This window comes from Ictalurus furcatus, chromosome 18, assembly GCF_023375685.1.
Source record: "Ictalurus furcatus strain D&B chromosome 18, Billie_1.0, whole genome shotgun sequence".
Taxonomy (NCBI): domain Eukaryota; kingdom Metazoa; phylum Chordata; class Actinopteri; order Siluriformes; family Ictaluridae; genus Ictalurus; species Ictalurus furcatus.
In genome coordinates, this window is record NC_071272.1 from 22,504,036 (window position 1) to 22,518,799 (window position 14,764).

A 14,764-nucleotide genomic window follows, 5' to 3' on the forward strand; every position below is an offset into this window, starting at 1 on the left:
GTAAAGCCTCACCCTGTGCATAACTTCTCACAGTAAAGAAATTACCTCACCCTAACATTCCTGAGCTACTTAACTCGACACACACACACACACACACACACACACACACACACACACACACTCACTCTCTCTCTCTCTCTCTCTCTCTCTCTCAGGTAAAAACCATCATCAATGGTATAATCCCAAAAGCAAAAAATATATAAATATTCTTTATGCAATTCCAGGTATTCAATGATGGAAGGTTCGTGTCTGAGTACGTTTTTTTTGTTTGTTGTTTGTTTTTTACCTGCATGAGCTCCTGCTTTTCTCTTTCCCCGGAGCTGATGGCATCTTTAATCGTCCTGACCTCCTTCAAGATGGCTTGGGCCTCGTGCTGCTTGTAGCCGTACGAAGCGCTCGCCAGCTTGTGGTCGATTCTGAACGAAAGCAAAACTCTGAGTGTGACAGAACGACTAATATTTACCAGGTAAAGATGAGCCTCTTACTAATATGTTTCCCTATATGTATCTGGCTGTATCGTCCTCTTTGGAGACGGCCACAAAGAGCGCTCGGGGTGAAACTAAACAGAACGTGGCGTTTCCCGGCCGCTCTGACGTCATTATTAAAACATCAAGTCAAACAGAAGACTTCTTGAACAGAGCTCCTTAAATATTGACTTAATTGACTCACAAAACCACTAAATAACACCTTTACAGCGCGAGGAAGGGCTCGATGTTTGCGGGAGGCTGCAGCGGAGGTCGGCGTGGACTCCGGAAGCGAGTCGGCGGCGAGTCACGCGTGCCGTCTGAACAACAGGTCTGTCCGCATTCTTCAGCGCGGGAGAGAGGGCGTGAGTAAAGTAGAGGAGTAAAGGCGAGTCGACAAAGAGTCAAACCCAGTCCCTGAGAGCGTTGTTTTTTTAAAACCCAAACACGCTTCGGCAGTGCAAGGCACGTCTTCTGGGAGTGAACGAAAACAGAATTCGAGGCGCCGATTGTAAAAAAAAAATGTAACCAAATCAAGAGAGATTCTTGATTTCTGAAGATTAGCGTACAGGATTGAAGAACAACCCTCTGGACAAGGGTGTGATGGTAAAACTTGAGAACTGGAGTGTCATCGCGTCGACGTTTGCGTATACGTTTCCTTCAGAAACTATTAAAACTCGATTGCAAACTTGCCTTATTTACAAACGGTGACGTTTACAGACCTGCCGAACGTAGCACCTGGTGTGTTTCAATACACTCGCTTCACAAAACACTCGTCTAAGGTGAAGACCAGATTACACGGTAACCACCGGGCCTTCTTTCTTTCTCTCTTTCTTTATTTATGTATCTGTTTTTTATCTATTTTTATGACAAACAGATCTCACCAAACACCAGAGTATACCATGTTAGTGCATAATCTCCATTTGGATCGATGCTTAAACGAAAAAAATGATTATAATAATCCTTCCGGTTGCTTGTGCAGACACTGATGCACCATCTGTCGCACGTCGTCTTCTTCTTTGGACGCGGATGAAACTCCCTCGGAGCGAGATCTGGCGAGCACGGCGGATGCTGCAGACGCTCAGATGGTCGTGACGCTGCGATGCGTGTTACCGAGCCGTGAGTCGTCGTGCTGAAACGCTGACCCCGGTACGCAGGAGTAACGCAGGACGTTTAGACCTGATCTGGGGAGATTCGAATATTATGCGGAACGGTCCGTTTCTCTAATTTGTACCGCCCTTTCTATGGGAGTAAGTAAAACCCCGAGACGAGACAAGATGGTGGGAAAGGGAGGGGGGGGCGGGGTTTTGGTTAAAACAGTAGAGTTTAAAAACACCTACACATCTGTCAATCATTCCAGATTCCCAGTGTAGATTTGTGCATTTTGAGGGAGAACTCTGACGTTAAAGGGAAGAGATTTGATCATTAGAGCAGTGTCGTGGTCGTCACAGTGTGTCAGAAGGTCCGGTTGTACTTACTCTTTCAGCGTTTCAAAGCCTTGCTCCTTATAAAGCAGCTCCTGCCTCATGCAGGCCAGATCTCTCTTCAGCTTACTCACCTGAACACAAGAGAGCAGGACAAGATTCCTTATTAAACGGAACACGACACGTAACTCGATTCCGGCTCGGTAATTTAGCTAAAAAAATTTAAAACACCCTGGCAAATAGAAACAATTTTATCTCTTCTGTCAATCAAATTCCATGCGCAGGAATGTAGGAGAATACGTTTTATGCCTTTTGGTTTGCCTTTGAAGGGAAAGGGGCGGAGCTTGTTGCAGAAAAAAAATGTAAACAACAAGCAACGACCGACAACTTCTACGGTGCTTCTGAAAAAAAATTGTAAAACTCACACACACAAAAAAAAACTAGAAACGATCTCTTTAAAATCAGCCTACTTTATTAAATAAATAAACAAACAAACTAACATTCTCATGACGACCTAAAACGACACTGCGTTTTCTGAAGAATAAACATGACCATCTTATACACGGACGTGCGACAAATTAAAGGAAAAACTCGTTCTCGGTTCTTCTTAAAAGAGTTACTCCTTAGCGCTGAGCGACACGATAATATAATATCGTCGTAAATTACTTTCCGTTGGTATTGCGCTAATTTTTTTTTTCTAATCTGATGTTAAAAGTTTTTTACTGAACTTATACGATTACGAGATTTACGATCTACGGTAGCACGAGCTAGCTGTAAACAAATCGTTTAATTTACATGTATCCTAATATAAATTGTTTTAAAAAAAAAAACATTATTTAACGCTCGCCGGATAAACTGAGCTAGCTGACTAAACGGCCATGTTTACAGCTCCAGCTAGCTACGATTTACTGATTAGCAAGTAAACGACTTATTGTTTATGTATATCCCGTATAATGTATGCAAAACCTTTCTTCTTTCTTTTTAAACACTATTTGGTTGTAGATTTATCATACATCGTCAGTTCTAACAAAGAATTATTATCGAAAGGACTCCTTACCCGACTCTTAGCGGTCACGATCTCCGCCTTGAGAATTTCAGGGTCATATTTACTGCTTGATGAGGATCTGGAATTTACTGCATATGAGAGAGAGAGAGATAGAGGACACACATCGGAAGCGTTATCTTATCTCTGCGGCTCTCTGGCATCTCATAACGACATACAATAACTGCACAAATACTACATATATACATATATATATATATATATATATAAAACCGCATTTACAAACTAGCACGGTGTTAAATTAAAGCACGAGTCTTACACGCTTTACACGCCCCTGTCAGCCATGAAGACAAATATTAGACGTGCACGAAAGAATGCAAGTAAACATCATTCCAACTGATAAGATTATAATAATAATCAGGGACACGTATGAAACGAGGAATGCGGTGGTTCTCTTGCGCATAAGCGCTTTCGTAATTAAAAGTTAATGATTTGGAGTCTAGGATGAAGAGAATGTTAATTAGGGGGATAAGTAAGGCTAAGAAACGTTCACCAGGTGGATATTGATTAACAGGAAGATGGACAGTACTTTCAGATGGGACGTCGATGAACGTTAATAACTAGTACGTCATCGTTTCTATGGTAACAGCTCGTTCACGGGAACTTCAACGTCGGGCGATTTTTTTTTTTATATATGTAAACGTGGTGGTGTTCAACAAAGGCAAAAAAAATTTTGGTTAGGAGACATTTCTTTAACATTTAGGGGAGGAGTCTCCAGTGTCAGTGCTTTGTAGTGTTCAGGACCCAGGAGTTTACGCTGAAACGGTTTTTCCCCCCTCACTTAATCGTCTTTACACAATATCAGATCTTTTTTTTTCCACCTTTAACGTAACGTAGCAACCAACAAGATTCTCCAAAAATTTTTTTTTTACTCACAATAACCTGGTTCTATAAGTTTTCACACCCCTTAACTAATACTTTGTTTGATACCCTAACAGTTTCTCTACAGGATTTAGATCTGTGCTCTGACTGAGACGTTCCAAAACGTTGATCATCTTCTTCTTCTGACGTGGATTTGTGCTTCTCATGCTGGAAGGTGACATTTTACTTCATCTTCAGCTGTCTAACAAAGGCCTGCATGTAGAGCCCGGTCCTAGCTGAAGAGAAGCAGATCTATAGCATGATGCTGCCGCCACCGTGTTTCGCCGTGGTGATGAGCGCTCTTGTTTTCGTGCCAAACACAGTTCAAAAAGTTCTACCTTGCGCTTATCAGACCGTAATACATATTGCCACATGGTTTGGGGTCATGGTTTAGGAGGGAGTTCCCCCTCCCCCCCGATACGTGACGATTAGAGATATTGTTATCACGTGCAGGGAGTCACCAGTACTTCCCAGATATTCCCTCATCTCCTTTAATGTTGCCATAGGTCTCACGGCAGCCTCCCTGGTAAGCTTTCGCCTCGTTCTTTCGTCAATTCTGGGGGGACGTCCTGTTCTTGGTGACGTCACTGTTGTGTAACCAGGTTATTGTCTTTCCTATAACGTTACTATTTGTTGGTTGCTGTATCACCTTAAAGGTGGAACGTTTATATGGTCTAGTCTTACAGCTGGTCTGTGACGAAGACTTGTCCCTCCAGGCTTCGTTGAGCTGCTTGTACTGTTGCTGTGCCAGACGGAGGCGCTCTTCTTTGACCTGGTAAATCTCTTTCTGGGCGCTCAGCGCTTCCTTGGCTACGTTGAGGTACTCGCGCAGCATGAGCTCCTGCTCACGCTGCCACTGCACCCGCGGGTCCTCCAGCTGAGTGCTCTCTGTGAGCGACAGAGACGATAATACAACATTATGCACTCCACAGCACTGTTATTACGCACGTCTACGTAGGCAAAGAAGAAGCAAGAAGTCGATCGGTCTAAATACAGGTCGATGTAGAACTTACTCGTGTTATGGTCGACGTAATAGGCGCCGACTTGCGGATCGTACGCTTCCTCCCATCCCAGAGGCAACTCATCTCCGATACAATCGGCGAAGGTCAGGGGCTTAGTGTGCCTGCAAGACACCAAACAACAGGAAGACTTAGACTTACAGAGACGTTCCAGGGCATCGTAACGCGTTAAAGACGATCACGGAACATCACGCCGTTTCTTCCGAGCGTCTCCTCTCTAGTTCGAACAGATACGTTTCCACACTCATCGGTGTGGACACTGTTTGTTCGATTTCCATGTTACGTGCCGGGCTTTGTGTTAGCGATTAGAATGTGATTAGCAGCACAACTGTAAGCTAACCGTTTTAGCTAACTCTCAAGAAACGCCAACGACCACACGATGATCTCTGCTAATTTCATTTTTGTTCGTAAAGTCACAACACAGGAACTAACTGCAAATAGGAGCTAAAGTTATGAGAGGAGATTGTCAGTGGTTTGTTCCCGTAACCCGAACTAAACCGGGCCCTCCGGGATTTTCAGATTTTTTTTTTTTGCGATTTCAGAAATTATCGCAGAAATGCTCGGAGGAGCTTGCAATTTTTCGAAATTAGCGCAGATTTTCCGCGGATTCGGGCCGAGACGCGTCACGTGACGTCGTCAAGACACACGTTCAGCCAAAGCCTTCTTCGTTTTGTGTGCGTCGAACACGAGTACAGCTAAAAAAGGTCTCGTTTACCGACAAACATCGCCGAGAAAGACCGCGCAGTACTATTTCGTGCGATTGCGATTTCTCCGATTCGTGTAGCTTTCCGCAATGAAAATTTTCGAAAAAGCCGCAGCAAAATCGAGCTCCGCGAAATCCTGTATGCACTGAAACACCGCTTCACTGACCTCTAAAGTAAACCTTTATTTCGATAAAAACTGCAAAATCCACAAAAGGAACTTTTTTTATTTACAGCTCGCTAGCGGTTTCCACGGCAGCGTCTAATAATTTCTGCGTCGCTATTAGACCAATTTCTTCATACGGTGCATCGTAGCAGATTCCGACAGCGTGTCCGGTGTACGTTTCTGATCTTCCTGGAACGTAACGAAGCTGATCTGAAACGTAAAGTAAATCTGATCGAAGTTTATTAAGCTGTCGAATATAAACAACAGTCCTGCGATTTGGGAAATTACACGAGAAAGCTTTCCGGAACGTTCCAGAAAGCGTCTGGTTGGAGTTTAACGACGAACTCGATCGGTGATGCCGAGTCTGAGGAACTGGACATGTTCAGGAGTTGAATAAAGTGCGGCAATTTGATATCCGGAATTATATTTTGTGAATTAAAGCATAAACAGATAATAGATACATAAAGTGCTGAAACATGAGACTGATATCCATTATATAACTTACTTTTTTTATCGTTCTTTTTTGCATTTCATCTTTTGGAGGTTGTTTATGTTTTTGACTCAACCTCAGCCAAGCACAAAACAAAATAATACATTTTATTTTTCTAATTTCAGCCTCCATTCTTTCTTTCTTTCTTTATTTATTAAGAGTACCAGGATCAATATCGGCCTAACATCAGAAAAAATCATCTCAGGAAAAAAAATAAAATAAATAGTACGGATTTGATCAGATCCGGTAACAAACGGAAAAGACTGGAGACACGATTTTCTTTTTTCTTAGGTTTGAGTGTGTAATATTTATACTTCTTTACCACGCCCGTGATTTTTGTGTAAACGGACTTAGACACATCTGTCATGTTTTAAACTACGTGTTTGGTCTTTCTCTTGTATTTATTTTTTTTTAATGAAGTGCTCCGGTTTTTCAAAAACACTTGCTTTTTTTTTTTTTTTTTTTTTTTAGGCTTAGTGGCTTTTAAAGAAACAGACAGATAGCGTATGAGTAACGATATCTGCTGATGCACAAGGGTTCGGGATCAGGATCGGAAAATAAAACGTGGCATCTTGCCATCTTGAAAAAATTTTTCGAAATTCGTGCGAACACAAAAACTGGTTGTAAAAGCCGAAACTCGGTGAATATGACATGCGAGTAAATAAAAGTGAAAGAGGAGGAGGAGGAGGAGGAGGAGGAGAAGGGGGGGGGGCGAAGGGTAGCGGAAGAATGTCTGCCTATTCACCTCTAGGGTGCTTGCTGAGCACAATGGCCGGAAACCGAGGCCTGGCATTCCACAGGTCCTGCTGACCCATCGCCTGGAGGTTTCTCAGGCAACACGCTGTGGGCTTCCAAAGCTCGGCGCTCGGGACGGCAGAGCAGCGGCGTCGAGGATGCTCGCGCTCTTTATTCGTAGTTCCTGTCTGTGGTGCTAATGAAGCAGGCTGGGAAACCAAACGCCAAACGCGACCGTCCCGGCCGCCTCGCTCGGCTGGTTAAACATTTCCGATCCTCGATCGGCGGGTTTGATGTTTGTAACGGACTAACCGTTTGTCGGGTCGCTGGTCGTAGCGTAGGGGTTTTTGAACCCACTGGAACACAAGGTTGCCAGCTTGGATTAGACCTCAAACTGATGACCTTGCTTAACCTTCTAAGTCGTGGAACCCAGACACATACTTACGGCATCAAATCCCACTTCTGCCTAAACCACCCAAACCCACCCCTCCCTTTTCTTGCCATGAGTTGGTACATCCCCTCCAGCACTTCTCCAGACCATGAAACTGACCTGGCTCCTGTTTCACCTGATGAATAATGAAACGCCATGCGGAGACCCCTGTTCAAAATTTAACTCTGGGGAGAAAGCAAAGCTTCCGAGGTGCTGAGAAGGAAGGCTTGGCAAAACCCATTATTCCTTTTTTCCCCTCCGAACCCAATCTGTGTGCCGCGATTCTGACTCGAGGCCAGCCGGTGGTCGCTGACACGCCGTTCCAGATCTTAACAGTCGTATTTATCGTTCCGATAAATGACAGTAAAGCCTCTCATCGCTGTATTACATATTTACAAACAGCCATATTCTTATTATTCTTCTTCTAATCATTAAAAGTTCCATTACATAAATTACAAACGCACAGAATTTGGTGCGAACGTCGTAATTTGTGCGGCGTTCGAAACGGAACGCTCGAAAGCACTGCTCGGTGCTCTTCCAGGAACGGCTCGGAGAGTTTTAAAAGCGGTGCGTCTGCTTCTTATGTCCTCTCGAGTCGATGCAGAGGAGCTCGGACGAGCCCGCGGGAAGTCAAACGTTCGGCGCCCGTGCTAATGCGAACCGACGAAGCGTGTGGCAGAGCGTGAACACGGCACATAGCTGGGTGATGAGTCAGACGCTTTCGTTCAGGACGCTCTACAAACTCGTTCGTTTACGAGACTCCAAAGAGCGTCGTGCAGCGCTCGAGGGTCCAGCAATATAAACACCGGTGAACCCCTGACATGAGGCATGTATCGCGGAGAGAGAGAGGGAGAGAGAGAGAGAAAAAGAGAGAGAGAGAGAGAGAGAAAGAGAGAGAGAGAGAGAGAGAGAGAGAGGGAGAGAGGGGGAAGAGAGAGAGAGAGAGAGAGAGAGGGAGAGAGGGGGAAGAGAGAGAGAGATTCCATTTACCTGAGCGAATGTTTTCAGCGCACCATGTTAAAGGGATAATAATAATAATAATAATAATAATAAGCGATTATAACACTACCCTGTGTGGAATGCCTACAGAAACACTTTGTCAATGAGAACACTGCGCGATGAATAACTCTCCAGATAGCGGAAGTTGTTTCGTTTCTTTGAAGAGTGATGTAGTGTTGCGTTATGGAATGACTCGTGTAATCTTATCGCTCTTCCTGCGAAAATATTTGAGGCAGAGCCAGGCACTGCCCGGCACTGCGGAAGGTCGTCTCAAACTGGATCCGTCGACGTAACGACTTCAACGTCGGCGTCAACGGCATTTTGACAGCAGCAAGGCCGGCGATCGTTCGTTCGTTCGTTCGTTCGTACGCTCTTAAAGATTTATCCTTCTTATTAGAGGTCACAACTTTAGGTTAGGACCTACCTCTACTCTCGGAGACTATCGGGAAACGACGTGGACGTCTCACGGACGACCTCGGCGGATACGCACGTACGGATCGTTCGCTGCTTGCTAGCTAACGGTAGCTAGATTGAAACGTGACTGACGTTACATCGCCAGCTATCTAAGCGCACGTGCGTTCGTGTAAGTAAACGAGATCGATCTGTGCAGCTACAAACACGTTCCTCGCGCGCACATCATTAACGCAGGTTCTTTAATTGCGTCAGTAATATTTGAAAAGACACGCACGTAAAACATCGCAACTTAACCTACTTCTATCTCTGCAACTATTCTCAAATGACACGGAGGTGGGCTAGTTTGCGAACAAATGGCGTGTACACTGTGAAGTAGATCGCGGAATGTCCCTGGTATCGTTCACTGCCTGCTAGCTAACGGTAGCTAGATTGAAATTCGGCAATCGCAATAAACGTATTTGTTTGTTTTTAAGATTTTGGTCAAGCGGTGGTGCATTGCTCATAGTAGGGTTGCACGATATATCGGTATATCGCGATACTAAAACTTCAAAATACCGCCGATGCCACTGTATTTTTTTTTTTTAAACGGTTGTATCGTCGATACGGTTGTACCGTAAGTAATGTACGTGCGGCAGTTAATACTATTTTCGCTAAAACGACACATCTCGCTGCTTTTGCAGAATACGCAAAGGTTAGTGACACTTCATTTAACCTAAATTCTTCACTAAGATTTCCTGTTTGCAAGTAAGCGAGCTAACGTTACGCTAACCGCTGTGTCTAAACACTGAAATCTAGGTTTGTACAAAGTGCTTGAACTTGGCTTTTTTGTAAGTACGTTTTTTTAAATGCAAGTACTGGAAAAACCTTGAGAATAGACATTTTATATCCAGCGGTGCGTAAAAAGTGCTTGAATTTAAAAAAAAACGGCAACAAATACGAAATCGCTAAAACAACGATTTAAATAACGTTTATTTTCAATAGAATACGATCATTTCACTTAAAATATGACTCACTGGTTCGTTGTGTAAGATGAAGTAATACAATACTGCGCGGTATCGGGATTTGTTTTATCCAGACAGAAAACACGGGTCGAATCGTGACCCGAGGGTATCGTTACACCCCTACTAATTTGCATAAAGTTCAGACTGTCGCGATTCGCTCGTCATCGCGCCACGGGAGAATGTTTTGTTCCATTTTAAATATCGGCCGTTTATCGATTAGTACGTCTGGAGACAATTCTGTGAAGGTTTACGCAAACCGAGTTCAAAAGCCACGCCCCCGCTTTAGCATCCAATTGGTTCAGGTAAAGGTTACGCCTTTTTTTTTTTTTTCTCCTAGTTTTGAGAGCACTTGCAAAAATAACATTAACGTGAGCCCAGAAAAGTAAGTAAATTATACACGTTGTGTTTTAAACGCGTATTTACATTTTACATTACGTCGATTTGATACAGAACTTAAATTCAGCATTTAAGTCGTTCTAAGTATTACCTTTTTTTTTTTTTTTTTAAATAAATCCTTTACGATGCAGAAGGCTAGCGAACGGCGGATGGAAACGCTACTCCGGCGCTAAAAACCACAAAGATGTCCACGCGTCTCTGACGGCACAGTACTTTGGAACCTGACCAAAAATTGTTTAAAAAACGAACTGAATTCTAAACTGAAAACGGGAAACGAATTCGAATTTTGTATGAATATCCTTACGCGTCATGCCCCAGTTTGAAAAACACGCATCTTACAGAAAAAGCGTAAACGCCCCGTAACGAAAAAGCACCGACACTGGAGACTCCTTCCGTAAACGTTAGAGAAACATCTAACACAAAACGTCAAACAGCTGGTTATTTAATCGAGAAAAACGTACAAACACGTTTTGTTTTTTTTTAAATCTTTTTATTATTAGCTTTAGATTACATGAAGGCCACGTGAATTCTTCCCATTTTTTTTTTCAATTTTTTTTTTTTTTATTCGACCGTCAATGTTTCAGATCTCGTATTTTCCACGGGTTTCTCTGTGATAGTTAAAACTGGGTTAATCGTAGCGGTGCTCTAGAACTCTGACCCGACGCGGACGAATCGGACCCGTCAGGACGATTCCCCGCAATCACGTTATGTAAACGACTCGACCAGAGCCTCACACGTCAAGGAGATGAAGAAAATCGTACGTGCGATTACAGTAACCGAACAAAACGGCTTGCTTGATTTATCTCCATGTTGACTAATTCCAAAATAAGCTGTCCAAGCAGATTACCGCCAAGCCCAGACCCAAGGTTAAGAGCACGTTTTGATGTAGAACAGTAATAAATAACCGTTTTTCGACTTTGCTAAGCCACTGATTAACAGGTCTGCCTACATCCGGACTCAGAACCCTCTAATGTTTAAGCAGATTTGGCATTTTTTTCTTTTAAACACAGCGGTACTTATCAGATTATTCATTTAAATGCTTATTTACATGAGAACGACACGATCGGATTTTCTCGAGTGCTTGGTGAGGAGATTAGTGCATTAGCGGTTCGAGTGTGGTTCTACAGGACGTATATATATATATATATACACAGTTGTTATGGCACCGTTTTGAAACAGAAAAGCCTGGACTGAAGTTAGAATCCATGGCATCATGGCCATGACGCTGATCCGACACCCAGGATCAGCTATGGGTCCGATACTATAAACAAGTAAAATGGTGGCTCTGATACTGTTGGAGGAAAAAAAGGGGATTCAATCCAATCCTGTAACAAACGGAAACGATTGGAATTGATTGATTGATTGATTGGAAAAGAAGTCCAATCGAGAGCAGTTACACGAAAGCGACACACGCTGGGGTGGCGTGATACGGCACGACGCACACTGGAGCGTCGTTAATAAAATCCTCTTCCTCCGTCCTGAACATTTATATAAACTGATCAACTTCGCAAAAAGTACCGTGATGGCTACAAAGCGCTGACACTGGAGACTCCTTCCATAAACGTTAAATAAACATCTCCCAAAAAAAAAACCACATCAACGACTATACGCTTTACTTTGTTAAACGACACGTCTTTTTATATCCGTTAAAAACAGTCTTGGGTAACGTGGTGCGTCCGCCGTACAAGTCCCTGTGTATGAGCTGTTGCTATAGAAACGATGACATATTAGAACGAGCGTATTAATAATTAATTAACGTATCGTTCACGTTAAATCCTGAACTAACGTCCGAGCCGCGCCGTTATACGGAAATAACGTGCACTTTCTGGCCAATCCGATTCGAGAATTTAACCGCACTGTGGTATACGTTGCTTTTTGGATTTTTTTAAAACACTAAGCATAAATATAATAAAATCGATCCTAACAATTTTTTTTTTTTTTTTAAATAAACAGTTACGTAAGTATAGGTATAAACCTAAACAATATCGGTAAACATTTCCGGTTCCACAAACACATTTCTTCCAATTCCAAATCCAATGCTAATCTCGTTACAGGATCCGATATCCTACAAGAAGTCCGATCCACCGTTTTGTTTTTGTTGGTATGATCCCGATATCGGATCGGTGCAATCACTATTTTTTTTTTTTTTTAATGAAATGTGAAGCAATTCTGAAAAATATTTTTACAATTTTTTAAAAAATCATTTCAAAGCTATTTTAAAAAACATCAGATGTGTATCGGATATCGTCCGATACTTGAGGTATCGTGGCATCTCTACAGCCATGCAAAAAAAATTTTTACTCATCTATGTTCTCTAAATCGGACCACGGAACCACCCAGAATGCTTATTCTGATATTTACAGTCCTGACCTCTACATGAGTTCAAAGCTGCGATTTACGCATTGCGGAGCCGTGTGGTGAACTTTGACCTTGCCATGCACCCTGGCATGCAGTGAAAGGGATGTAAACCGGGCCTCTTTTTCTCCCCCTTTGCACGCCTCTATGTGCGCTGCTCATGCAGTACTTTCAGGAATGTGTCCTAGGTGCTTGTTTACAAATTTTTTCGCCGTCTTGGTTTCCCAGCTACGGCCAAACCTGTTGCACCGCACACAAAGGGAGAAAATATGTGGTCGGACCGCTATCGTGTTCCAACACTCGACTCGGAGTGAGCCGGGAGGGAAAAATCAGAACGACATCGACGGCAACAACAACAAAAAAACAACAACAGTAACTAAAAAGGAGGGAAAAATAACAGAAGCAAAGCCAATGCACGGCTGGAGAAATGTTCAAAAAGCTACTTTCATATGCGCGAGTCAGTGAAGCTCGAACCTTCTCTAATAATCTTACGCATTCCTGCAAAGATTTTAGGACAAAGTCCAAATAGGACTTGAGGGGGGGAATGCCACAGAATGGTTACTGTTTAGCCTAAATGTCAGGTCGAGATAAGTTCTTTGCAGTGGAAAAATATCAATGATTTCACTGTAAAGCAATAAAACAGAGCTGAGAAAAATAAACACCTAAAATATAGAGCTTGAGACAATTAGATTATATAGTTTTAAAGTTTACAATAAGATACACCTGGGAGATATGACGATATGATATCGAGCATCGACCGTGACGGATCACGTACCGATACACCTTCCCGAGATAGTTTTACGATAATATTTCCATTCTTTAAAATTCCTTTCTCTCAGATTCTGTAGTATCGTCAAATATCGAATAGGTAGCTCGTAACAGATTCGGTAGTATGATCAAAAATCGAAATGTTGAAATAAGAAGGTAAATCGTATCGGATTCAGTACCATTATCAAATATTGGATAGCTGGCTTACAAATCGAAATCGTATCAGATTCAGTAGTATCGTCAGATATCGCACAGTTGGGTAATGAATCGTAATCGTATCAGATTCAGTAGCATCGCCAGTAGCATCGTAATCGTATCGGATACAGTAGCATCGCCAGTAGCATCGTAATCGTATCGGATACAGTAGCATCGCCAGATATCGCACAGTTGGCTAACGAATCGTAATCGTATCGGATTCAGTAGCATCGCCAGTAGCATCGTAATCGTATCGGATTCAGTAGCATCGCCAGATATCGAACAGTTGGCTAACGAATCGTAATGGTATCGGATTCAGTAGCATCGCCAGGTATCGAACAGTTGGCTAACGAATCGTAATCGTATCAGATTCAGAAGCATCGCCAGATATCGAACAGTTGACTAACGAATCGTAATGGTATCGGATTCAGTAGCATCGCCAGTAGCATCGTAATCGTATCGGATTCAGTAGCATCGCCAGGTATCGAACAGTTGGCTAACGAATCGTAATGGTATCGGATTCAGAAGCATCGCCAGATATCGAACAGTTGACTAACGAATCGTAATGGTATCGGATTCAGTAGCATCGCCAGTAGCATCGTAATCGTATCGGATTCAGTAGCATCGCCAGGTATCGAACAGTTGGCTAACGAATCGTAATGGTATCGGATTCAGTAGCATCGCCAGATATCGAACAGTTGGCTAACGAATCGAAATCGTATCAGATTCAGAAGCATCGCCAGATATCGAACAGTTGACTAACGAATCGTAATGGTATCGGATTCAGTAGCATCGCCAGTAGCATCGTAATCGTATCGGATTCAGTAGCATCGCCAGATATCGAACAGTTGGCTAACGAATCGTAATCGTATCAGATTCAGAAGCATCGCCAGATATCGAACAGTTGGCTAACGAATCGTAATCGTATCAGATTCAGAAGCATCGCCAGATATAGAACAGTTGACTAACGAATCGTAATCGTATCAGATTCAGAAGCATCGCCAGATATCGAACAGTTGGCTAACGAATCGTAATCGTATCAGATTCAGAAGCATTGCCAGATATCGAACAGTTGACTAACGAATCGTAATGGTATCGGATTCAGTAGCGTCGCCAGATATCGAACAGTTGGCTAACGAATCGTAATGGTATCGGATTCAGTAGCATCGCCAGTAGCATCGTAATCGTATCGGATTCAGTAGCATCGCCAGATATCGAACAGTTGGCTAACGAATCGAAATCGTATCAGATTCAGAAGCATCGCCAGATATCGAACAGTTGAC

General features: G+C 42.9%; 1 protein-coding gene across 1 annotated transcript in view; it reads right to left on the reverse strand.

Annotated features, from left to right (window-relative positions):
- wwc1 (WW and C2 domain containing 1) overlaps positions 1–14,764 on the reverse strand; it is a 33,173-nt gene that overhangs the window by 16,336 nt on the left and 2,073 nt on the right. The window contains exons 2-6 of the mRNA XM_053647986.1: positions 4,826–4,935; positions 4,497–4,700; positions 2,946–3,022; positions 1,943–2,022; positions 287–416 (exon numbers count right to left, since the gene is read on the reverse strand). Coding sequence (XP_053503961.1) covers positions 287–416; positions 1,943–2,022; positions 2,946–3,022; positions 4,497–4,700; positions 4,826–4,935 — 601 coding nt within the window. The remainder of the gene's footprint in view (positions 1–286; positions 417–1,942; positions 2,023–2,945; positions 3,023–4,496; positions 4,701–4,825; positions 4,936–14,764) is intronic.